Source organism: Biomphalaria glabrata, chromosome 2 (genome assembly GCF_947242115.1).
Source record: "Biomphalaria glabrata chromosome 2, xgBioGlab47.1, whole genome shotgun sequence".
NCBI lineage: Eukaryota > Metazoa > Mollusca > Gastropoda > Planorbidae > Biomphalaria > Biomphalaria glabrata.
This window is the reverse complement of record NC_074712.1, coordinates 48,668,989-48,696,301: the sequence shown is the minus strand read 5'-3', so window position 1 is coordinate 48,696,301 and position 27,313 is coordinate 48,668,989. Positions and strand designations below refer to the sequence as shown.

Below are 27,313 nucleotides of genomic sequence, written 5' to 3'. Positions count from 1 at the left end.
TCATTATATCTACATTCTAACCACACCGCCAGGCAGTCATTATATCTACATTCTAACCACACGGCCAGGCAGTCATTAGATCTAATCACACGGCCAGGCAGTCATTAGATCTAACCACACAGCCAGGAAGTCATTAGATCTAACCACACAGCCAGGCAGTCATTAGATCTAACCACACAGCCAGGCAGTCATTAGATCTAACCACACCGCCAGGCAGTCATTAGATCTAACCACACGGCCAGGCAGTCATTAGATCTAATCACACCGCCAGGCAGTCATTAGATCTAACCACACAGCCAGGCAGTCATTAGATCTAACCACACCGCCAGGCAGTCATTAGATCTAACCACACAGCCAGGCAGTCATTAGATCTAATCACACGGCCAGGCAGTCATTAGATCTAATCACACGGCCAGGCAGTCATTAGATCTAACCACACAGCCAGGCAGTCATTAGATCTAACCACACCGCCAGGCAGTCATTAGATCTAACCACACGGCCAGGCAGTCATTAGATCTAATCACACCGCCAGGCAGTCATTAGATCTAACCACACGGCCAGGCAGTCATTAGATCTAACCACACGGCCAGGCAGTCATTAGATCTAATCACACCGCCAGGCAGTCATTAAACTAACCACACAGCCAGGCAGTCATTAGATCTAATCACACGGCCAGGCAGTCATTAGATCTAATCACACGGCCAGGCAGTCATTAGATCTAACCACACCGCCAGGCAGTCATTAGATCTAACCACACCGCCAGGCAGTCATTAGATCTAACCACACCGCCAGGCAGTCATTAGATCTAACCACACCGCCAGGCAGTCATTAGATCTAACCACACGGCCAGGCAGTCATTAGATCTAACCACACGGCCAGGCAGTCATTAGATCTAACCACACGGCCAGGCAGTCATTAGATCTAATCACACGGCCAGGCAGTCATTAGATCTAACCACACCGCCAGGCAGTCATTAGATCTAACCACACAGCCAGGCAGTCATTAGATCTAACCACACCGCCAGGCAGTCATTAAACTAACCACACAGCCAGGCAGTCATTAGATCTAACCACACCGCCAGGCAGTCATTAAACTAACCACACAGCCAGGCAGTCATTAGATCTAACCACACCGCCAGGCAGTCATTAGATCTAATCACACGACCAGGCAGTCATTAGATCTAACCACACAGCCAGGCAGTCATTAGATCTAACCACACCGCCAGGCAGTCATTAGATCTAACCACACGGCCAGGAAGTCATTAGATCTAATCACACGACCAGGCAGTCATTAGATCTAATCACACCGCCAGGCAGTCATTAGATCTACATTCTAACCACACCGCCAGGCAGTTATTAGATCTAACCACACGGCCAGGCAGTCATTATATATACATTCTAACCACACCGCCAGGCAGTCATTATATCTACATTCTAACCACACCGTCAGGCAGTCATTATATCTACATTCTAACCACACCGCCAGGCAGTCATTATATCTACATTCTAACCACACCGCCAGGCAGTTATTAGATCTAATCACACGGCCAGGCAGTTATTATATCTACATTCTAACCACACCGCCAGGCAGTCATTATATCTACATTCTAACCACACCGCCAGGCAGTAATTATATCTACATTCTAACCACACCGCCAGGCAGTTATTAGATCTAACCACACGGCCAGGCAGTCATTAGATCTAACCACACAGCCAGGCAGTCATTATATCTACATTCTAACCACACCGCCAGGCAGTCATTATATCTACATTCTAACCACACCGCCAGGCAGTTATTAGATCTAACCACACGGCCAGGCAGTCATTATATATACATTCTAACCACACCGCCAGGCAGTCATTATATCTACATTCTAACCACACCGCCAGGCAGTCATTATATCTACATTCTAACCACACCGCCAGGCAGTCATTATATCTACATTCTAACCACACCGCCAGGCAGTTATTAGATCTAATCACACGGCCAGGCAGTTATTATATCTACATTCTAACCACACCGCCAGGCAGTCATTATATCTACATTCTAACCACACCGCCAGGCAGTAATTATATCTACATTCTAACCACACCGCCAGGCAGTTATTAGATCTAACCACACGGCCAGGCAGTCATTAGATCTAACCACACAGCCAGGCAGTCATTATATCTACATTCTAACCACACCGCCAGGCAGTCATTATATCTACATTCTAACCACACCGCCAGGCAGTTATTAGATCTAATCACACGGCCAGGCAGTCATTATATCTACATTCTAACCACACCGCCAGGCAGTCATTATATCTACATTCTAACCACACCGCCAGGCAGTTATTAGATCTAATCACACGGCCAGGCAGTTATTAGATCTACATTCTAACCACACCACCAGGCAGTCATTATATCTACATTCTAACCACACCGCCAGGCAGTTATTAGATCTAATCACACCGCCAGGCAGTTATTAGATCTAATCACACCGCCAGGCAGTTATTAGATCTAACCACACGGCCAGGCAGTCATTAGATCTAATCACACCGCCAGGCAGTCATTAGATCTAATCACACCGCCAGGCAGTTATTAGATCTAACCACACGGCCAGGCAGTCATTATATCTACATTCTAACCACACCGCCAGGCAGTCATTATATCTACATTCTAACCACACGGCCAGGCAGTCATTAGATCTAATCACACGGCCAGGCAGTCATTAGATCTAACCACACAGCCAGGCAGTCATTAGATCTAACCACACAGCCAGGCAGTCATTAGATCTAACCACACAGCTAGGCAGTCATTAGATCTAACCACACCGCCAGGCAGTCATTAGATCTAACCACACGGCCAGGCAGTCATTAGATCTAATCACACCGCCAGGCAGTCATTAAACTAACCACACAGCCAGGCAGTCATTAGATCTAATCACACGGCCAGGCAGTCATTAGATCTAATCACACGGCCAGGCAGTCATTAGATCTAACCACACCGCCAGGCAGTCATTAGATCTAACCACACCGCCAGGCAGTCATTAGATCTAACCACACCGCCAGGCAGTCATTAGATCTAACCACACCGCCAGGCAGTTATTAGATCTAACCACACGGCCAGGCAGTCATTAGATCTAACCACACGGCCAGGCAGTCATTAGATCTAACCACACGGCCAGGCAGTCATTAGATCTAATCACACGGCCAGGCAGTCATTAGATCTAACCACACCGCCAGGCAGTCATTAGATCTAACCACACAGCCAGGCAGTCATTAGATCTAACCACACCGCCAGGCAGTCATTAAACTAACCACACAGCCAGGCAGTCATTAGATCTAACCACACCGCCAGGCAGTCATTAAACTAACCACACAGCCAGGCAGTCATTAGATCTAACCACACCGCCAGGCAGTCATTAGATCTAATCACACGACCAGGCAGTCATTAGATCTAACCACACAGCCAGGCAGTCATTAGATCTAACCACACCGCCAGGCAGTCATTAGATCTAACCACACGGCCAGGCAGTCATTAGATCTAATCACACGACCAGGCAGTCATTAGATCTAATCACACCGCCAGGCAGTCATTAGATCTACATTCTAACCACACCGCCAGGCAGTTATTAGATCTAATCTTACGGCCAGGCAGTCATTATATCTACATTCTAACCACACCGCCAGGCAGTCATTATATCTACATTCTAACCACACCGCCAGGCAGTTATTAGATCTAATCACACGGCCAGGCAGTTATTAGATCTACATTCTAACCACACCACCAGGCAGTCATTATATCTACATTCTAACCACACCGCCAGGCAGTTATTAGATCTAATCACACCGCCAGGCAGTTATTAGATCTAATCACACCGCCAGGCAGTTATTAGATCTAACCACACGGCCAGGCAGTTATTAGATCTAACCACACGGCCAGGCAGTCATTAGATCTAACCACACAGCCAGGCAGTTATTAGATCTAATCACACCACCAGGCAGTTATTAGATCTAACCACACGACCAGGCAGTCATTAGATCTAACCACACGGCCAGGCAGTCATTATATCTACATTCTAACCACACCGCCAGGCAGTCATTATATCTACATTCTAACCACACCGCCAGGCAGTTATTAGATCTAATCACACGGCCAGGCAGTTATTAGATCTACATTCTAACCACACCACCAGGCAGTCATTATATCTACATTCTAACCACACCGCCAGGCAGTTATTAGATCTAATCACACCGCCAGGCAGTTATTAGATCTAATCACACCGCCAGGCAGTTATTAGATCTAACCACACGGCCAGGCAGTCATTAGATCTAATCACACCGCCAGGCAGTCATTAGATCTAATCACACCGCCAGGCAGTTATTAGATCTAACCACACGGCCAGGCAGTCATTATATCTACATTCTAACCACACCGCCAGGCAGTCATTATATCTACATTCTAACCACACGGCCAGGCAGTCATTAGATCTAACCACACGGCCAGGCAGTCATTAGATCTAACCACACAGCCAGGCAGTTATTAGATCTAATCACACAGCCAGGCAGTTATTAGATCTAATCACACAGCCAGGCAGTTATTAGATCTAACCACACAGCCAGGCAGTCTTTAGATCTAATCACACGGCCAGGCTGTCATTAGATCTAATCACACCACCAGGCAGTTATTAGATCTAACCACACGACCAGGCAGTCATTAGATCTAACCACACGGCCAGGCAGTCATTATATCTACATTCTAACCACACCGCCAGGCAGTCATTATATCTACATTCTAACCACACCGCCAGGCAGTTATTAGATCTAATCACACGGCCAGGCAGTTATTAGATCTACATTCTAACCACACCACCAGGCAGTCATTATATCTACATTCTAACCACACCGCCAGGCAGTTATTAGATCTAATCACACCGCCAGGCAGTTATTAGATCTAATCACACCGCCAGGCAGTTATTAGATCTAACCACACGGCCAGGCAGTCATTAGATCTAATCACACCGCCAGGCAGTCATTAGATCTAATCACACCGCCAGGCAGTTATTAGATCTAACCACACGGCCAGGCAGTCATTATATCTACATTCTAACCACACCGCCAGGCAGTCATTATATCTACATTCTAACCACACGGCCAGGCAGTCATTAGATCTAATCACACGGCCAGGCAGTCATTAGATCTAACCACACAGCCAGGCAGTCATTAGATCTAACCACACAGCCAGGCAGTCATTAGATCTAACCACACAGCCAGGCAGTCATTAGATCTAACCACACCGCCAGGCAGTCATTAGATCTAACCACACGGCCAGGCAGTCATTAGATCTAATCACACCGCCAGGCAGTCATTAAACTAACCACACAGCCAGGCAGTCATTAGATCTAACCACACCGCCAGGCAGTCATTAGATCTAACCACACCGCCAGGCAGTCATTAGATCTAACCACACCGCCAGGCAGTCATTAGATCTAACCACACCGCCAGGCAGTCATTAGATCTAACCACACGGCCAGGCAGTCATTAGATCTAACCACACGGCCAGGCAGTCATTAGATCTAACCACACGGCCAGGCAGTCATTAGATCTAATCACACGGCCAGGCAGTCATTAGATCTAACCACACCGCCAGGCAGTCATTAGATCTAACCACACAGCCAGGCAGTCATTAGATCTAACCACACCGCCAGGCAGTCATTAAACTAACCACACAGCCAGGCAGTCATTAGATCTAACCACACCGCCAGGCAGTCATTAAACTAACCACACAGCCAGGCAGTCATTAGATCTAACCACACCGCCAGGCAGTCATAAGATCTAATCACACGACCAGGCAGTCATTAGATCTAACCACACAGCCAGGCAGTCATTAGATCTAACCACACCGCCAGGCAGTCATTAGATCTAACCACACGGCCAGGCAGTCATTAGATCTAATCACACGACCAGGCAGTCATTAGATCTAATCACACCGCCAGGCAGTCATTAGATCTACATTCTAACCACACCGCCAGGCAGTTATTAGATCTAATCACACGGCCAGGCAGTCATTATATCTACATTCTAACCACACCGCCAGGCAGTCATTATATCTACATTCTAACCACACCGCCAGGCAGTTATTAGATCTAATCACACGGCCAGGCAGTTATTAGATCTACATTCTAACCACACCACCAGGCAGTCATTATATCTACATTCTAACCACACCGCCAGGCAGTTATTAGATCTAATCACACCGCCAGGCAGTTATTAGATCTAATCACACCGCCAGGCAGTTATTAGATCTAACCACACGGCCAGGCAGTTATTAGATCTAACCACACGGCCAGGCAGTCATTAGATCTAACCACACAGCCAGGCAGTTATTAGATCTAATCACACAGCCAGGCAGTTATTAGATCTAATCACACAGCCAGGCAGTTATTAGATCTAACCACACAGCCAGGCAGTCATTAGATCTAATCACACGGCCAGGCTGTCATTAGATCTAATCACACCACCAGGCAGTTATTAGATCTAACCACACGACCAGGCAGTCATTAGATCTAACCACACGACCAGGCAGTCATTAGATCTAACCACACGACCAGGCAGTCATTAGATCTAATCACACGACCAGGCAGTCATTAGATCTAACCACACGACCAGGCAGTCATTAGATCTAACCACACCGCCAGGCAGTCATTAGATCTAACCACACGACCAGGCAGTCATTAGATCTAACCACACGACCAGGCAGTCATTAGATCTAATCACACGACCATGCAGTCATTAGATCTAATCACACGACCAGGCAGTCATTAGATCTAACCACACCGCCAGGCAGTCATTAGATCTAATCACACGGCCAGGCAGTCATTATATCTACGTTCTAACCACACGGCCCGGCAGTCATCAGATCTACATTCTAACCACACGGCCCGGCAGTCATCAGATCTAACCACAAACCCGAAGAAAGAATATTTTATTGTACAAATCACAATATCTATAACACCTGTACAGCAAAGTTAAAACCCAAGCCTCATGATTTGAAAGCCAAGCTATTTACAACATTCTACTAAATTATTAACACCATTAAGCAAATAGAAATGTAAACATACGCATATACATGTACACCTCATACACGCATACATAGACATACATATACACACACCTACATATACATATATATTCACACATACTTTCACACATAATTAGGCAGACGCAGAACATGGAGATGGTTCTGACTTGTTTTAACTTTGTGAACTACTTACCTCTTGCCTTTCTGCAATCCCACCTAGAATAGGGAATAAAAATAGTGAAAATAAGTATTTTACACACACATTAACACACACACACAATAAAAAAAAACACAAATCACACACATACACATACACACACACACACACATACATACATATATACAGTGTTTTTTTTTTTTTTTTTGTAAAAAATAGGTGCCGGTACTCAGAGAAGGATTGTCTAATTTTTAACTATTAATAAATTAATAATAAACTTTAAAATGAAAGAAAAGTAATAACTTTTCTATATATTAAAAAAGGTGACGGTACACCGTATCGGTGCGTATCGTCACAAAACACACAGTTTATATATAAGCAGCGAGAGCCATAAGGAGTACAAAATAGAAAGAGAAAAAGAGGGAGGGTAGAGAGAGAGAGAGAAAGAGAGAGAGGGAGAAAGAGAGAAAGAGAGAGAGATGATAATCATAATTAAATCTTGAAAAGATTAATGTCTATGACGTATTGTATTATAACTTTTATTTCGCAATAATAACAACCTATAAAGCAGGTACATTCTAAGCAGTCCTAAATATAAACAATTACAACCTGTGGTTTTACAAAGTATTCCAGCCAATGACCTTCACCCTGACACTCTGAACATTTGCCTTTTTGCTTTGTTTGAAAGTAGACGTCTTCTTTACGAGGTCATGTGTCCCGTTCCACAGGCATTGGTCTTAAGTGCAAACATGTCCGGTTTTCGCTTTATTTAGTGAAATGATCCAGCTATCCAAGTCAAGTCTTTAGATCTTCTATTTTAAACCCACACTTATAAATGATGCGTTATCATGCGTACAATATCTAAAGAAATAGAATGTTCACTTGTTTCAATGACTTGAAATCATAAGCAGATAGAGAGAGGACCTTTTTTATTTTTGGACAACTTTCTTCATCCCCTTTGACGTCATATATTCAAGGTTGTTAAAAGTGGTTGACATCCGTCAGGATTTTTTTTTTTTTCTTTTGAACTTTTTTTTATAATTTTTCAGCCCATTGGTGACATGGTGGACAGAAGATAGACATGGACTGTCCATTGGCTCATTGAGACTCTTCTGGCCAAGTAAGATAAGGACATGTTTCACGCGTAGGTTCATGGGCAGAAGAAACTATGGATAAAGTCGCTTCATCCAAGAAATAAAATACTTATTCTAATAGTAATACGTGTTTGATCAATGAAATTGTAAGTTTAGTTCTGAAGAGTTTAGTTCTGAAGAGTTTAGTTCTGAAGAGTTTAGTTCTGAAGAGTTTAGTTCTGAAGAGTTTAGTTCTGAAAAGTTTAGTTCTGAAGAGTTTAGTTCTGAAGAGTTTAGTTCTGAAGAGTTTAGTTCTGAAGAGTTTAGTTCTGAAGAGTTTAGTTCTGAAGAGTTAGTTCTGAAGAGTTTAGTTCTGAAGAGTTTAGTGACTCTATTTCAAAGTACTCTCGTATTGCAACCATCCAGCTAACTCATTTTCATTGGTCAGTGGCCCTACAATTAAACAACAAGGGTCTTAATCTGAAACAATCAAATAAACTTACTGTCTCTATTCAGGCCAGTAACTTCAGGAACTTCCGTAGATGCACAGAATCCACTGTCTACATCTGTAAGGATATGAATTAATATTAGTTGTTTGGTTTGTTATATGAAACCCTTTCTTTTTAAAGATCACATCTGTCCTTGGCAAAGTTAGTTTAAGTATAGCACTTTTTGTAAAATACAAAATCAAGACGGTCTTTTGTTATCAAGTATAATTTATGTTTGTATCTTATCTTCTTATTTAATACAGACGTTACTTCAAAAAAGAAGATGATTACGTCATATGCGTCATGCTTTTAGTCATGCATATTAACCAATGACTTAAAGTCTGCCAAGTCACTGGTTTTCCTGGCTAGCTCAGGCAACCCATTCCATGCTCTAATAGCACTAGGGAAGAAGGAGTATTGTATAGATGACAGTACCATCATAAATAAATAAATATATATATGTGTGTGTGAAGAAACAAGTCCCTTTAAGTTTAAAGTACCCTTTAATTGTGATGCATTTCAACCTAACATATATACAAGGCTAACATTATCTACAGAACAACTCCACTAGTTGACTTCCTTCTTCTTGTTTACAACACACTCGTCACTTCCCGCAAGTCCCTTAACTCCCAGGTACCCAACACTTGACCGTGTGTCACGGTTGACCACACATAGTGACCGTGTCACAACGCTATATACACATATCTATATATTGCCACATAACTTTGTTCTGAAAACTAAAGCATCAAAAAACCGTTTCGTTTTATATGTTGACTAGTGTAGCCCAACCTACAACCCACGGAGCATATTCGGCCTTTGATAAGAAAACCCTCTGCAAAGATTTTATGCAGCAGTGGCTTATTATATCTTTTTATAAATTAAAAACGTTTCTTTAAAAAAGAAGATAAATACAATTATCTAGATCTAGGTCTGTGTAGAAGCAAAAACAATGAAACAAGGTTACAAAGATAGTTCGAGTGGAAACACAAACTCACCATCGGCCCACCAAGTGGTCCACTCAGGCAAATAAAAAAGGCAGCTTTCAATATTTTCAGCCAGAACATCAGAAGCAATGAACTAAAACCTACCACCAAGCCCAACCCTATCTCCGACACTACAAAAACAGGTCACGTGCACATATCGATGGTTTTACCGACGTTACAATATTGTTAGACCGACTGACAACATAATACCACATGATACGAGCGTATATTCATCTTGTTATTATTATTAATTTTTTAATATTCATAAGTATTCAATGAACGGATGATTAAGGAATTATGGTTCAACGTGAATCTAGCGCATCTGATGTTTTGGAATGATTATCTACTTGATCTGTTTATTAAAGGGCGAACTTCTCATGCAAGGGGTCAAGGACAAAACGTGTCCCTTTTCATAAATATTTAATTGCTTATGCATATGAGACTAGTGCTCTGCACTTAATGCTTATTAAGTGATGTTTTAAATTACATTCGATTTATATACATACTAAATACATTCTTTCCCTTTTAAAAGAAAAGCTTATATAATAGTATACACTTAATTTATTTTTTAGTTATTTTAAATTTTTGTTTTTTTGAGAAAATAACAAAATCTTTGAATAAATGATTAATGAATATTTTGGTCTGGAGTTGGCATTAGTTATGTAGTCTGCCGTTTGTACTATTATTAGTGAATAGTTATAAAAATTGTGTATTTTATGAAAAAACTGCTTGCATATTTACTTTTACAAAATTACATTATCTGCTTTTAGAAAAGAAAACAGAAGCAGCTGCATCAGAACTTCCACAGTATAGAATATCATGATATCGTATTTTCAATATATTTTCTATTTTCAGTGATTTAAACAGAATGGACGGACAGACCACACAAACCTAATTGCGTCTATTCCCCTTTCGGACCCGCCCACTACTGGAACGAAAGTTACACACCACAAGTAGTGTTAAGAAGTGCTTGAAGCGGAAGGAATTCTAGTTTTGTACATTACACATGATTACACATGATTACACATGATTACACATGATTACACATCTAATTGTTGGCTTTCGAAAATAGTGTGTCGAAATTGTAAAGAAAAATCGTTTTTGCCGCTGCGAGTTCGATCTTGTCAAAGGCTTATTTGTTCTATGTACCCGGAAAGTAATAACAAGTAACATTGTCGTATTTTATCGCGACAATTAGTGATGTCATCAGGGCCAAGAATTGTATAGAGTAGAGAAGAAGGTAAATGCTCAGTAAAGCTTTAGTCCTTTTAGTCCTTTTAGTATTTTTCTTTCTAAAAAAAATTTCGTAGATGATTAGAAAGTGTTCTACAGCCTACTAGAAAAAGTTCTTTATAGTGATTGTATTAGAAAGGCAGCGGGTTACTCCTCAATGGGGTAAGGGAGCTGTACACTCTACCAATGATGTCCGGGTCAGATGTCCGGGTCAGATGTCCGGGTCAGAGCTTGAGCTTCTTTCCTTATCTTGACGCTTACAACGCACTTTCTCTCGGCAAGGACGTCAGTAATTTCGTTAGTACTGGACGTCATCGTCATAAGATCATTTTGTTAAATAAGAGAAAAATCCCGTTCTCGGAGACGTCCCGAAATGTCTTGTTCGAAAAGTCGATACTGTTCATGTCTTCATTTCTTCGCCTCTTTACTCAATACGAAGAAACAGTTGAATCAAGTGAGTGCCATATTTTCCAAAGATTCTCATAAACTGTCCAATTTCTAGGGAAATCGTTGGAGCCGTTTTTGAAATCTTTATGTACTAAATGTCCGTCCACCCATAAAGAGTTTGTAATAGGAGGAATCGTTGAAACTATCATAAGTGTTACAAAACTCAATAATGATATGACAAAATATACCGTGGTACAGCAATATAACTGTATACATAGTTAATACATAAGGTTAAGTTCGTTCTAGTGCGTCACCAGTTTTCCCATGCCTGCATTGAGGTTCCTTCTTATGACAACTACAGTGGACCAGATAGGTGAATAGTTGAACTAGTCTGCAATCAATATCAAACGGACACACGTTTCTAAGAGAAATTCGCGATTCAAAGCGACACACTTGGAACACACAGTAGCACGCTTCAAACGAGTGTAATTTCACTTTCATTTATTTGTAAGATCTGTCCAACAAGTTTATCATCTTAGAATTATGTTTGAAGTCTAATGGTAAACGCGTTAACGAAATGCGAGACTTAGATTTCCGGAAGTTAACGGAGTAGACCACAATATAGTGTTACGACCCTATTGGCGGCGCAAAAGGGTTAACTATAGGCTCAGCTGACACACACCTGAATCACTCAGGTCAGCGGGGCCATGGACAAGGGACAGTACTACGATTAGACGATTACACGCAAATATGACCAATGTTATGGTCATGTGATCGAAAGCCTGCGTGTACGAGGACACAGTGTGTAGGAAAGCTGCAGTTCAAGACCGGAGAGCGTCGAGACCGGGACTGTTAGTCGGCTATGAAGTCGGTCCTGGTCGAGTCCTCATGTGTTGATGTACAAGTCCAGAAAGAGAGAAAGTAGAGTTTTGTACGGTGATGTACAGAGTGACATTTTAGTTGTTGATGTGTTTGATGCCAATTGTCTAGTATTGGCTGTTATCTACTTATTCACTCATTATTAAAGTACCCGATATTGTGGAGCTCTTGTTGTCAAATTCTTGATGTGTTGATGTGTTGTGTTGAGTTTTAGCAGTGTTTACAGAAGGCCTGATTAGGAGAGAGAGATCGTAACACTGGTGTCTTGAAGTGGGATTTCCTATGGCTTCTGTAAAACTGCTAGATGAACTGAATCTGAAAGAACTGAAACAAGAGCTGAAATGGCGAGGACTGAAGTACTACGAAAGGAACAACGAAACTCTTAAAGAACGTCTCCGGCAAGCCCTAGTAGATGAAGAGGAAGATCCGAACACGTACCTCTTTGAACTCAAACCCGATGTTGTAGAGCTCTTGATCACCTTTCAAGAGCAGATGTTGGCTGGCTTTCAGAATGTGATCAAGGGTGACTCGCAGAAAGAAACAGGTGAAGAAACAAGAGAAGAGACCGAGACCAATAGTTCAACCAACGCTTTTGCTACAGACGTCCATGACGTGAGTGCCTCCATCAGCCAGATAGAACAAGACAACGTCGTGTCTTACCTCATGCCTGTAGCTGAGGACATTAAAGACATCTGTCAATCTGTCAGTGCTGTTGAGAGGAACTCAAATCCTGATGGCTGCACCCAGATGTTTGGCAAGAACTTTGTGTGTCGAGCTTTGCAGGGAGAACGCAATCTCCAAGGAACCCATCGGCAAGGTCTGCACCCAACAGACGTTTGTCCTGCTGACGAGACCACAGTGAGAAGCCCTGATGATGGTCAAGTAAGTGAACTGGAGCCTGATGCTGAAGATGAGGGTCCTTCGCAAGTGGAGTGCTGCCAACTTGCTCCACTAGTTTGCCCTCCGGACACTCCTGAAGATGTGTGCCACTATTTCCCCTCCTGTGGACCTGATACCCATACCCAAAACCCGTCTCTTGAAAGCCCTATGAAACAACCTGATAGGCCAACGATCTTGGTGACCCCAGTCCTGACATCCTATCCCTCCCCATGTGCTGGCTGGCTGCATTCAGTAGTGGATGAAAGAAGAGGGAAACGTTTGCTGGAGATGCGACCACGACGTCGGTGCAACCAGGTGAAGGTCAGCTGGAGCAGAAGGAGAAAGAGACATACGCAGTATACAACGCAGATGGCTCCATCGAGATGGCAATATAAGCCTATTGTCGCCCCCACCGATAGACCTCCTCCTGCATCAATTCACCTCCACTGCCCATGTCGTGTGATAGATTTTGTCCGGGACGGACAAATCTGAGAAGGGGGCAGTGTTACGACCCTATTGGCGGCGCAAAAGGGTTAACTATAGGCTCAGCTGCATGGGCGTAGCCAGGGGGGGGGGTTCTTGGGGTTCAAACCCCCCCCCCCCGAAATGAAATCCCCCCCCCCCTTGGGGGGGGGAGTCGGAATTTAGTGACTGATTTTTTGCTTTGATTTTGTTTATTTTAGTTGAGATTTTAATACTAAACCATCACTTGCCCTAGCAAAACCAAAGGGGTTTTAAGTTTAAAACCCCCTACCAGGGGGGTTCGAGTTTAAAAACCCCTACCAGGGGGGTTCGAGTTTAAAAACCCCTACCAGGGGGGTTCGAGTTTAAAACCCCTACCAGAGCGATTCGAGTTTAGAAACCCCTACTAGGGGTTTTGAGTTTAAAACCCCCTACCAGGGGTTTTGAGTTTTAAACCCCCTATCTGGGGTTTTTGCAGTTAACTCCCCCTCTTCTATAAAACAAAACAAAAAAAATGCAAACGAAAATCCCCTAATTCCAAGAGCACAGTTAAGGAAGATTTTGATTTTAAAACCCCGTCTAAAATTTACGATAAACCCCCTCTTTAATATAAAAAAAAGTTAATTACGCACTCAAAATGTGATGAGCGTAGATAAATGGGTTTTACCTCTTTTTAATAATAAAAAAAAGCAAATTATACACTAAAAATGTTATGAGTGTAGTCTATGGGGTTTTGAGTTTAAACTCCCCTCCAGTGGAGTTTGAAGCTAAAAAGTACCTCTTCAATATAAATAAAAGAAAATTACTCACTCTAAAATCTATGAGCGTAGTCAAAGGGGTTTTGAGTTTAACCCCCCCCCCCGGCCATCTTCAGTGTAAGAAAAAAAGCAAATTACGCACTCAAAATGCTATGAGCGTTGCCGAAAGGGGTTTTGAGTTTAAACCCCCATTCAGAGGGGTTTGGTGCTAAAAATACATCTTCAATATAAAGAAAAAGCAAATTACACACTAAAATTATTTGAGCGTAGCCAAGCCAATCGGGGGTTTTGAGTTTCTTCTACAGATGTCTTTTTTTTTTTTAAAGTTTAAAACCCCTCCAGATGGTTTTGAGTCTAAGATCCCCCTACAGAGCATTTTGAGGTGGAAAACCCCCAACAGAAGATTTTGACGATAAAACTTCTCTTTTCGATATAAAATCTAAAGCAAACTAAAGTCACTTAATTCCAAGAGCGTATTCAAGAGAGGTTACACATTTTTACCAGTGGCAGGGCTCCATTAATAAACTGCAGTGAATAGTCATCTACCGAAATCGAAAAACACTAAATATAGCTCAACAAAGATGGCTAAGACAGATTTCAGCAGTCAGTTATAGAGATCGGATCTAAATCAAGGAAATCCTGTGCCGAACTGGGGGTCGACCCCTTAGTAAGATTGTGAGAGAACGACGCATGAGGTTTGCGGGACATGTTCTCCGACAAAATGAATTACACATAAGAAGAGTTGCAATGATATCCTAGTACAACTTGACGCCACTCATTCATGGAAGTCCTCATGGTAGGTGGGAAGAGGCTTCAGACATTACCAGTGACAGATTTTTATGGAAACTGCTTGACGTCAAATGCTCCGAACGGCGTGGGAGGGTCTAAGTCAGTAAGAATAGCACATTAGGTTTTTAAAATAAAACTTTTTAATAGCATTAAAAGGGACTGTAGATACCTCAGAATATGCATTTTGTTGGCTTTCCATACCAGAAATAGTGCTTTGCGGCGGGGCTTCGCCCCGCGCTGGGGAGCTCCTGGCGCTCCCCCAGACCCCCTTGCTAGTAATGGCGGGGAGTCTACAATTTCATGGAAACAGTTGGATGGTAAATGCGCCGAACGACGAGGGAGGGTCTAAGTCAGTAAGAATAGCACATTAGATTTTTGAAATAGAACTTTTTAATAGCAGGAAAATGCACTGTAGATACCTCAGAATATGCATTTTGTTGGTTTTCAATATCAGAAATAGTGCTTGGCGGCGGGGCTTCGCCCCGCGCTGGGGGAGCTCCTAGTGCTTTCCCAGACCCCTTTGCTAGTAATGTCGGGGAATCTACAATTTTTTCACTAACTCATGGAAGAACCTATTCTAGGGCACAATAAACGTATTCCAAAAGAATGAAGGGTCAGACTGTAATAAAGATTATGTACACACACACACACACACATAAATACATACAATTTTTTTTTCGCGGGGGAGGGAGGTCGGTGGGGGGGGGAGAAAAAAATTCACCCCCCCAAAACCCCCCCCGAAAAAAAATTCTGGCTACGCCCATGCTCAGCTGACACACACCTGAATCACTCAGGTCAGCGGGGCCATGGACAAGGGACAGTACTACGATTAGACGATTACACGCAAATATGACCAATGTTATGGTCATGTGATCGAAAGCCTGCGTGTACGAGGACACAGTGTGTAGGAAAGCTGCAGTTCAAGACCGGAGAGCGTCGAGACCGGGACTGTTAGTCGGCTATGAAGTCGGTCCTGGTCGAGTCCTCATGTGTTGATGTACAAGTCCAGAAAGAGAGAAAGTAGAGTTTTGTACGGTGATGTACAGAGTGACATTTTAGTTGTTGATGTGTTTGATGCCAATTGTCTAGTATTGGCTGTTATCTACTTATTCACTCATTATTAAAGTACCCGATATTGTGGAGCTCTTGTTGTCAAATTCTTGATGTGTTGATGTGTTGTGTTGAGTTTTAGCAGTGTTTACAGAAGGCCTGATTAGGAGAGAGAGATCGTAACACTGGTGTCTTGAAGTGGGATTTCCTATGGCTTCTGTAAAACTGCTAGATGAACTGAATCTGAAAGAACTGAAACAAGAGCTGAAATGGCGAGGACTGAAGTACTACGAAAGGAACAACGAAACTCTTAAAGAACGTCTCCGGCAAGCCCTAGTAGATGAAGAGGAAGATCCGAACACGTACCTCTTTGAACTCAAACCCGATGTTGTAGAGCTCTTGATCACCTTTCAAGAGCAGATGTTGGCTGGCTTTCAGAATGTGATCAAGGGTGACTCGCAGAAAGAAACAGGTGAAGAAACAAGAGAAGAGACCGAGACCAATAGTTCAACCAACGCTTTTGCTACAGACGTCCATGACGTGAGTGCCTCCATCAGCCAGATAGAACAAGACAACGTCGTGTCTTACCTCATGCCTGTAGCTGAGGACATTAAAGACATCTGTCAATCTGTCAGTGCTGTTGAGAGGAACTCAAATCCTGATGGCTGCACCCAGATGTTTGGCAAGAACTTTGTGTGTCGAGCTTTGCAGGGAGAACGCAATCTCCAAGGAACCCATCGGCAAGGTCTGCACCCAACAGACGTTTGTCCTGCTGACGAGACCACAGTGAGAAGCCCTGATGATGGTCAAGTAAGTGAACTGGAGCCTGATGCTGAAGATGAGGGTCCTTCGCAAGTGGAGTGCTGCCAACTTGCTCCACTAGTTTGCCCTCCGGACACTCCTGAAGATGTGTGCCACTATTTCCCCTCCTGTGGACCTGATACCCATACCCAAAACCCGTCTCTTGAAAGCCCTATGAAACAACCTGATAGGCCAACGATCTTGGTGACCCCAGTCCTGACATCCTATCCCTCCCCATGTGCTGGCTGGCTGCATTCAGTAGTGGATGAAAGAAGAGGGAAACGTTTGCTGGAGATGCGACCACGACGTCGGTGCAACCAGGTGAAGGTCAGCTGGAGCAGAAGGAGAAAGAGACATACGCAGTATACAACGCAGATGGCTCCATCGAGATGGCAATATAAGCCTATTGTCGCCCCCACCGATAGACCTCCTCCTGCATCAATTCACCTCCACTGCCCATGTCGTGTGATAGATTTTGTCCGGGACGGACAAATCTGAGAAGGGGGCAGTGTTACGACCCTATTGGCGGCGCAAAAGGGTTAACTATAGGCTCAGCTGCATGGGCGTAGCCAGGGGGGGGGGTTCTTGGGGTTCAAACCCCCCCCCCCCGAAATGAAATCCCCCCCCCCTTGGGGGGGGGAGTCGGAATTTAGTGACTGATTTTTTGCTTTGATTTTGTTTATTTTAGTTGAGATTTTAATACTAAACCATCACTTGCCCTAGCAAAACCAAAGGGGTTTTAAGTTTAAAACCCCCTACCAGGGGGGTTCGAGTTTAAAAACCCCTACCAGGGGGGTTCGAGTTTAAAAACCCCTACCAGGGGGGTTCGAGTTTAAAACCCCTACCAGAGCGATTCGAGTTTAGAAACCCCTACTAGGGGTTTTGAGTTTAAAACCCCCTACCAGGGGTTTTGAGTTTTAAACCCCCTATCTGGGGTTTTTGCAGTTAACTCCCCCTCTTCTATAAAACAAAACAAAAAAAATGCAAACGAAAATCCCCTAATTCCAAGAGCACAGTTAAGGAAGATTTTGATTTTAAAACCCCGTCTAAAATTTACGATAAACCCCCTCTTTAATATAAAAAAAAGTTAATTACGCACTCAAAATGTGATGAGCGTAGATAAATGGGTTTTACCTCTTTTTAATAATAAAAAAAAGCAAATTATACACTAAAAATGTTATGAGTGTAGTCTATGGGGTTTTGAGTTTAAACTCCCCTCCAGTGGAGTTTGAAGCTAAAAAGTACCTCTTCAATATAAATAAAAGAAAATTACTCACTCTAAAATCTATGAGCGTAGTCAAAGGGGTTTTGAGTTTAACCCCCCCCCCGGCCATCTTCAGTGTAAGAAAAAAAGCAAATTACGCACTCAAAATGCTATGAGCGTTGCCGAAAGGGGTTTTGAGTTTAAACCCCCATTCAGAGGGGTTTGGTGCTAAAAATACATCTTCAATATAAAGAAAAAGCAAATTACACACTAAAATTATTTGAGCGTAGCCAAGCCAATCGGGGGTTTTGAGTTTCTTCTACAGATGTCTTTTTTTTTTTTAAAGTTTAAAACCCCTCCAGATGGTTTTGAGTCTAAGATCCCCCTACAGAGCATTTTGAGGTGGAAAACCCCCAACAGAAGATTTTGACGATAAAACTTCTCTTTTCGATATAAAATCTAAAGCAAACTAAAGTCACTTAATTCCAAGAGCGTATTCAAGAGAGGTTACACATTTTTACCAGTGGCAGGGCTCCATTAATAAACTGCAGTGAATAGTCATCTACCGAAATCGAAAAACACTAAATATAGCTCAACAAAGATGGCTAAGACAGATTTCAGCAGTCAGTTATAGAGATCGGATCTAAATCAAGGAAATCCTGTGCCGAACTGGGGGTCGACCCCTTAGTAAGATTGTGAGAGAACGACGCATGAGGTTTGCGGGACATGTTCTCCGACAAAATGAATTACACATAAGAAGAGTTGCAATGATATCCTAGTACAACTTGACGCCACTCATTCATGGAAGTCCTCATGGTAGGTGGGAAGAGGCTTCAGACATTACCAGTGACAGATTTTTATGGAAACTGCTTGACGTCAAATGCTCCGAACGGCGTGGGAGGGTCTAAGTCAGTAAGAATAGCACATTAGGTTTTTAAAATAAAACTTTTTAATAGCATTAAAAGGGACTGTAGATACCTCAGAATATGCATTTTGTTGGCTTTCCATACCAGAAATAGTGCTTTGCGGCGGGGCTTCGCCCCGCGCTGGGGAGCTCCTGGCGCTCCCCCAGACCCCCTTGCTAGTAATGGCGGGGAGTCTACAATTTCATGGAAACAGTTGGATGGCAAATGCGCCGAACGACGAGGGAGGGTCTAAGTCAGTAAGAATAGCACATTAGATTTTTGAAATAGAACTTTTTAATAGCAGGAAAATGCACTGTAGATACCTCAGAATATGCATTTTGTTGGTTTTCAATATCAGAAATAGTGCTTGGCGGCGGGGCTTCGCCCCGCGCTGGGGGAGCTCCTAGTGCTTTCCCAGACCCCTTTGCTAGTAATGTCGGGGAATCTACAATTTTTTCACTAACTCATGGAAGAACCTATTCTAGGGCACAATAAACGTATTCCAAAAGAATGAAGGGTCAGACTGTAATAAAGATTATGTACACACACACACACACACATAAATACATACAATTTTTTTTTCGCGGGGGAGGGAGGTCGGTGGGGGGGGGGGAGAAAAAAATTCACCCCCCCAAAACCCCCCCCGAAAAAAAATTCTGGCTACGCCCATGCTCAGCTGACACACACCTGAATCACTCAGGTCAGCGGGGCCATGGACAAGGGACAGTACTACGATTAGACGATTACACGCAAATATGACCAATGTTATGGTCATGTGATCGAAAGCCTGCGTGTACGAGGACACAGTGTGTAGGAAAGCTGCAGTTCAAGACCGGAGAGCGTCGAGACCGGGACTGTTAGTCGGCTATGAAGTCGGTCCTGGTCGAGTCCTCATGTGTTGATGTACAAGTCCAGAAAGAGAGAAAGTAGAGTTTTGTACGGTGATGTACAGAGTGACATTTTAGTTGTTGATGTGTTTGATGCCAATTGTCTAGTATTGGCTGTTATCTACTTATTCACTCATTATTAAAGTACCCGATATTGTGGAGCTCTTGTTGTCAAGTTCTTGATGTGTTGATGTGTTGTGTTGAGTCTTAGCAGTGTTTACAGAAGGCCTGATTAGGAGAGAGAGATCGTAACAATAGTTACATAATTAGATTCTTTTTCTTCATGACATTTAAAAAAATTTAAATAATTTTAATATCATATCACTACTTATTGTGCAATGTGTGCATCGCACGCAGGCGGCCGAATGTAGGGGGCGGCCAAATCATTATTCCAAGGTTGTCTTTTTTTAATATATTTTTAGTTTCATAAAAAAATAATCAAATATTTTATATAAATGTTATTTCATTATCCTTTTAAAACTATTTAAAAAAAAAACACGATATTCGTACATAAGAAGCGTAGAATATTCTTGGGTCATCATAGATATAGATCTACACTAAGTTGTAGGCTACTAGCTGTTTGGAGCAACAAGCCAACGACCGACTTACAACAAGGGGGGGGGGGCGGCGAAAAAATGTTTTATTTTCATTGTAGTTATTAATCCGCGTCTGAATATGACCAATGTTCACAAGTGAAAATATCTTAAGTAAGAGACGTCGTTTCATCTTTTAATAAGACCTTGTCAAATGTAGACCGTTTTCGCGAGAGGCGCATGCAACAATAAGGGCTGTAACTTTTTGAAGAAAATATTTCAAAACGTCTCCGTTAGTGTGATTCTTCTAGATTTTCTTATCGGAGATTGGTCGAATTTCTTCCGACTATTGTAGGCCTACTTTATTATAGTGACGATTTTTGTGTGAAAAAGGTCTGCGACAGAGACGTCTTACTTAGCACGAAGATGATCTTTAAAAAAGATCACGCCCATTACAGAAGTACTTGTGCTATATTTACCTAGAATAAATACTATTGACCAGTGCTGCCTCTTTATTACTTGATTTGTTTCTTACTTGGATGACTAGTGCGTTCTAAAAGAAAGTTCATTAATGCTGGCCTTTTTTGTATTCTCTATTCTTATGAGTCTTATTCTCTAAGTCCACCCAGCTCTAATGGGTACCTGACATTAGTTGGGGAAAAAGTAAAGGCGGTTGGTCGTTGTGCTGGCCACATGACACCCTCGTTAACCGTAGGCCACAGAATCAGATGACCTTTACATCATCTACCCTATAGACCACACGGTCTGAAAGGGGAACTTTACTTTTTTTTTACTTTTTATTCATAGAAAAAGGTGTAAATGATAGGAGAAAGAATTTCTGAAGCAGATAACGCCAGAATACGCTCAGCGCCGGGGCCCGGCCCCCAAATCAGACCCCTTGCCGACTTGAGCGGAAACCCGCCGAATGCTGAATTCTTTCTTCAGAAAGAACTTTATACAACGCTTAGAAATTATTATTATTTAAAAAAAAAAAAGAAAACGGAATTGTTTTACATCGCAATCAAAGGTCCCCAGGTTCTAAAAAGGGGGATCCGAGCTCAATTGAAAATTTCGTCATATAGGGGGCTCGCCATCCGGAAATGTCCGACAAACACTGCCTTAATGTGTTTTATTTCAAGTAACTTTGTGATTTTTACTTTGGATTATTTATTTTAAATCAATTCAAGAAAAATACTCAGCGCTGAGTTGCTTCATTTTGTCGTCATGGTGTGTTGGATAAATGTGTAGGCACCTCCAAATCCGCGTATGTCAGATGATTGCGGACACAATGCACATCTCTCCAAAATACAAGCGTGATAAACATAATCAAAGTTTACTGAACGTTGAAAAAGTTTCACCGTCAATGGCTTTGGTATTTCGAGTCACTTTATTCGGCAGAGAATGCATGTCGGGTTTTTTTTTTAGGAATAAATCAATAAAGGCGACATTACAGGCTACAAAAGGAGTAAAGGACTAGGGTTATATTCATTCTGAAAAGACACGACTATAATACAGAAAGATTTTTTTTAAATGCTCTTCAAAAAAACAATAGATGCAACGCATTACTGTATGTATGATTTTGAAAAGCAGTCTTGGCAATCCTTGATAGAAGGAATTATTATTGGCAATGTCTCGCTTTTAAAGGATTCACAAGTAGTTAATTTGACACACACACACAAAAAGGGTATTTGTATCAATTAATAAAGGCAATTTCGAAATTTGAATGAAATAGAAAATAAAATCCTTGAAATTGTATAAGCACATAAATACTTTCACAAAACATTAGATTGTACACCAGATTTGTCTCATACTGTACAAATCACTAGGCCTACTATTAGATTGTACACCAGATATGTCTCAGGCCGAACAAATCACTAGGCCTACTATTAGATTGTACACCAGATATGTCTCATACCGAACAAATCACTAGGCCTACTATTAGATTGTACACCAGATATGTCTCATACCGAACAAATCACTAGGCTAACTATTAGATTTTACATCAGATATGTCTCATACCGAACAAATCACTAGGCCTACTATTAGATTGTACACCAGATATGTCTCATACCGAACAAATCACTAGGCCTACTATTAGATTGTACACCAGATATGTCTCATACCGAACAAATCACTAGGCCTACTATTAGATTTTACATCAGATATGTCTCATACCGAACAAATCACTAGGCCTACTATTAGATTGTACACCAGATATGTCTCAGGCCGAACAAATCACTAGGCCTACTATTAGATTGTACACCAGATATGTCTCAGGCCGGAAATCACTAGGCCTACTATTAGATTGTACACCAGATATGTCTCATACCGAACAAATCACTAGGCCTACTATTAGATTGTACACCAGATATGTCTCATACCGAACAAATCACTAGGCCTACTATTAGATTTTACATCAGATATGTCTCAGGCCGAACAAATCACTAGGCCTACTATTAGATTTTACACCAGATATGTCTCAGGCCGAACAAATCACTAGGCCTACTATTAGATTGTACACCAGATATGTCTCAGGCCGAACAAATCACTAGGCCTACTATTAGATTGTACACCAGATATGTCTCAGGCCGGAAATCACTAGGCCTACTATTAGATTGTACACCAGATATGTCTCAGGCCGAACAAATCACTAGGCCTACTATTAGATTGTACACCAGATAGGTCTCAGGCCGAACAAATCACTAGGCCTACTATTAGATTGTACACCAGATATGTCTCAGGCCGAACAAATCACTAGGCCTACTATTAGATTGTACACCAGATATGTCTCATACCGAACAAATCACTAGGCCTACTATTAGATTTTACACCAGATATGTCTCAGGCCGAACAAATCACTAGGCCTACTATTAGATTGTACACCAGATATGTCTCATACCGAACAAATCACTAGGCCTACTATTAGATTGTACACCAGATATGTCTCAGGCCGAACAAATCACTAGGCCTACTATAAGATTTTACACCAGATATGTCTCATACCGAACAAATCACTAGGCCTACTATTAGATTGTACACCAGATATGTCTCATACTGAACAAATCACTAGGCCTACTATTAGATTGTACACCAGATATGTCTCAGGCCGGAAATCACTAGGCCTACTATTAGATTGTACACCAGATAGGTCTCAGGCCGAACAAATCACTAGGTCTACTATTAGATTGTACACCAGATATGTCTCAGGCCGAACAAATCACTAGGTCTACTATTAGATTGTACACCAGATATGTCTCAGGCCGAACAAATCACTAGGCCTACTATTAGATTGTACACCAGATATGTCTCAGGCCGAACAAATCACTAGGTCTACAATTAGATTGTACACCAGATATGTCTCAGGCCGAACAAATCACTAGGTCTACTATTAGATTGTACACCAGATATGTCTCAGGCCGAACAAATCACTAGGCCTACTATTAGATTGTACACCAGATATGTCTCAGGCCGAACAAATCACTAGGCCTACTATTAGATTGTACACCAGATAGGTCTCAGGCCGAACAAATCACTAGGCCTACTATTAGATTGTACACCAGATATGTCTCAGGCCGAACAAATCACTAGGCCTACTGTTAGATTGTACACCAGATATGTCTCATACCGAACAAATCACTAGGCCTACTATTAGATTTTACACCAGATATGTCTCAGGCCGAACAAATCACTAGGCCTACTATTAGATTTTACACCAGATATGTCTCATACCGAACAAATCACTAGGCCTACTATTAGATTGTACACCAGATATGTCTCAGGCCGAACAAATCACTAGGCCTACTATAAGATTTTACACCAGATATGTCTCATACCGAACAAATCACTAGGCCTACTATTAGATTGTACACCAGATATGTCTCATACTGAACAAATCACTAGGCCTACTATTAGATTGTACACCAGATATGTCTCAGGCCGAACAAATCACTAGGCCTACTATTAGATTGTACACCAGATATGTCTCATACCGAACAAATCACTAGGCTACTATTAGATTGTACACCAGATATGTCTCATACCGAACAAATCACTAGGCCTACTATTAGATTTTACACCAGATATGTCTCAGGCCGAACAAATCACTAGGCCTACTATTAGATTGTACACCAGATATGTCTCAGGCCGAACAAATCACTAGGCTAACTATTAGATTGTACACCAGATATGTCTCAGGCCGAACAAATCACTAGGCCTACTATTATTGCCTCTTTTTCTTATATATCTCATATGTTACGATACATGAACATTTTCTGGGGTTTTGCCCAATGACTGGTACAACTGGAGAAGGACTTTATAACGTCGTAATAGAAAACAATGCAAAGTTAAAGGGAAACTCCGATGGTTTTTCAAATTTGAGTTATTGACATATTTAAATTCTGCGTAAAAAGTTGTAATAGTAAACATTTCACCATTATATTTAATAAATTAGTAAATTCTTGACATCTCAAATAAAACAACAACGGGGTTCATTGATATTTTGTTTTATATATATGTTTGTTTTTTAGGTTAGGCACACGTCACTTCCCTCAACAATACTGAAAGGGAAACTAGATTTGACCAATCGTATCGCTTTATTCTTACAGTAGCTGTTAGGCTGTAAGTTTTAGTGACGGCCTAGTCAAGCGCTATGGTACAGTTATATATAGATAGATAGATTTAAAAGCATTAGGACAACCAACTCGAGAAAAAAAGTAACATTTTCACCTAAGCCCCTAACTGTCCCAAGAAATAAATAGATCGCAGGTCTGACTGGTCAGTGTAAGGCTAGTCTAGACTACGTGTAGTCAGTCATGACCAGACAACCAAGCGATAGTGTTTGTTGTGTGTTGAGTGGTTTGCGAGAAGATACACACTGCTGTGGTTAGTCAAGCATGGAGATCTCATTTAACTCGCATTTTTTTCTTTGCTTACAAGATCTAGATCTAACTGCATAGACGAAGATATATTTCTTTTACGAGAATGTAAATGTTACTGTAATGGTTTTCCGTTATACAATATGTCAATAGAGTAAATTAATAGGCATGTGTGATGTCACATAGAAACCCGGTGAAAGTCTGACCGTTTTGGATGCACAGGAAAATTACGTCAGAAAAATATAAATTACTAAGTTATTATTGCAAATAAAAACAATATAATAATATATTCATTATCTGTAAATCAAAACACATATTATATCAAAAATTGTCAAAACCATCGGAGTTTCCCTTTAAAATTGGAAATGAAACAACAGTGCGAATATGAAAGAAAAATAGAGATAGTCTACGAACATGGATTTAAATTACATTGCGGCTTTTGGTACAGGGTCAAGCTCTGTCGTAATACATTTTTTTATAGAAAAAAAAAGGGGGGGGGCGGCATTTTTTTATTTCGCACGCAGGTGGCCACAATCCTCGAGGCGACCCTGAGTTTGAATAGAATCCATTCATGAACATTTTAAACCTTTGGCTATGTTTTATCACGTTTACATCCGTAAGACTTTAAGTTTTAATATCACTGCCTGGTATGGCAATCAGAACATTAAAAAAAAAATAAACTTCATAGAATCCTAAATGCTGCTGGTAAAGTCATTGGCAAAAATCAAACCCCATTTTGGCAGCCGTTTGAGACAAACATTCATAAGAAAGCTAAAAAGATTTTAGAAATACGAAATCACCCTTTAGGTTAGAATTTTGTGAATTTACCACCACAAAAGAGATACAAGACACTAATAGCAAAGACAAACAGACACAAATACTCTTTTGTTCCCCTGACAATCCAATCATTAAATAACATTACATTATCTGATAAAAACTTTTCGCTTGTAAATTATGAGTGAGTCTGGTGTGAATGTATATTTTAGTTTTAGTTATAATGTTGTTGTTTTTTTTGTAATGCACAAATTGTAAGATTAATTTCATTATGAATAATAAATATTATTATTATTATGTTTTAGTAACAAATTGTAGCCAGAACGATTTTCCGGTTTACAGATTTCGTAAATTTATTAAGGTCTGTAGCGTACTCAAGCAGTTGACAATGTTTTTGTTTTATTTTTACCTCGGGGGATGGTGGCGTGAAAGGTTTGAACTCGAGGCCTTCGCAAAGACTATAGTAACTATTATCAGTCCAAAAAATTTGAACAATCTTACGTCAACAGACACAATTATGGCCGACTCTATTTATACATGTTAATGTAGCCTTCTATTTTCTTGTTGTATCACAAACATTAACTCTGTTACCTCTTCTTCGTAAGTGGATCGGATGTTTGATTGCATGGCGCAAAGTCAGTTCTTCGATTTTAATTAGCTTTTCGATGCTCGTTTTGACCAAGTCCATGAGTTCGCTGACACAGCAATAGCTATTCAGGTCCACAATGCAACTTTCTTTCTTCTCTGCCGTTTGTAACTGGAGCAAGGCGACATCTAGTTGGTAATTGGAGTCCATCAACGAATTCTTCACTATCGTAAGCGCTGGGCAATTCAAAATCTCGCGAAGCCTTATTTCCTCAACCGAGGCAGCCTCAGCTGCCATTTTGTATACCAGCACACCAGCTTTCTGAAATAGAAAGAAATGTGTCCAAAGAGAAAATGGTTTGCATTTACCCAATGTCAACAAAAAAGAAAACAAGAAAAGAATTTTAAAAAATACTTAAAAAACAACAACAACAAAGCTTATATTAAACGTAATTGTATTAGCGGCAGCGTCACTCTTGTCGGTGTCACATGGTGCGGTTAGCTCAGGGTGTCACCCTTATCAACTTTCTTCAAATATGTTCCAATAA

General features: G+C 41.4%; 1 protein-coding gene across 3 annotated transcripts in view; it reads right to left on the bottom strand.

The window, feature by feature from the left end:
* The window catches only part of LOC106072814 (uncharacterized), a 47,611-nt gene that overhangs the window by 5,231 nt on the left and 15,067 nt on the right, over positions 1-27,313 (bottom strand). For all 3 annotated transcript variants that reach the window (XM_056021056.1, XM_056021058.1, XM_056021057.1), the window contains exons 2-4: positions 26,772-27,087; positions 8,798-8,860; positions 7,258-7,280 (exon numbers count right to left, since the gene is read on the bottom strand). In XM_056021056.1, coding sequence (XP_055877031.1) covers positions 7,258-7,280; positions 8,798-8,860; positions 26,772-27,063 — 378 coding nt within the window. In that variant the 5' untranslated portion in view covers positions 27,064-27,087. The remainder of the gene's footprint in view (positions 1-7,257; positions 7,281-8,797; positions 8,861-26,771; positions 27,088-27,313) is intronic.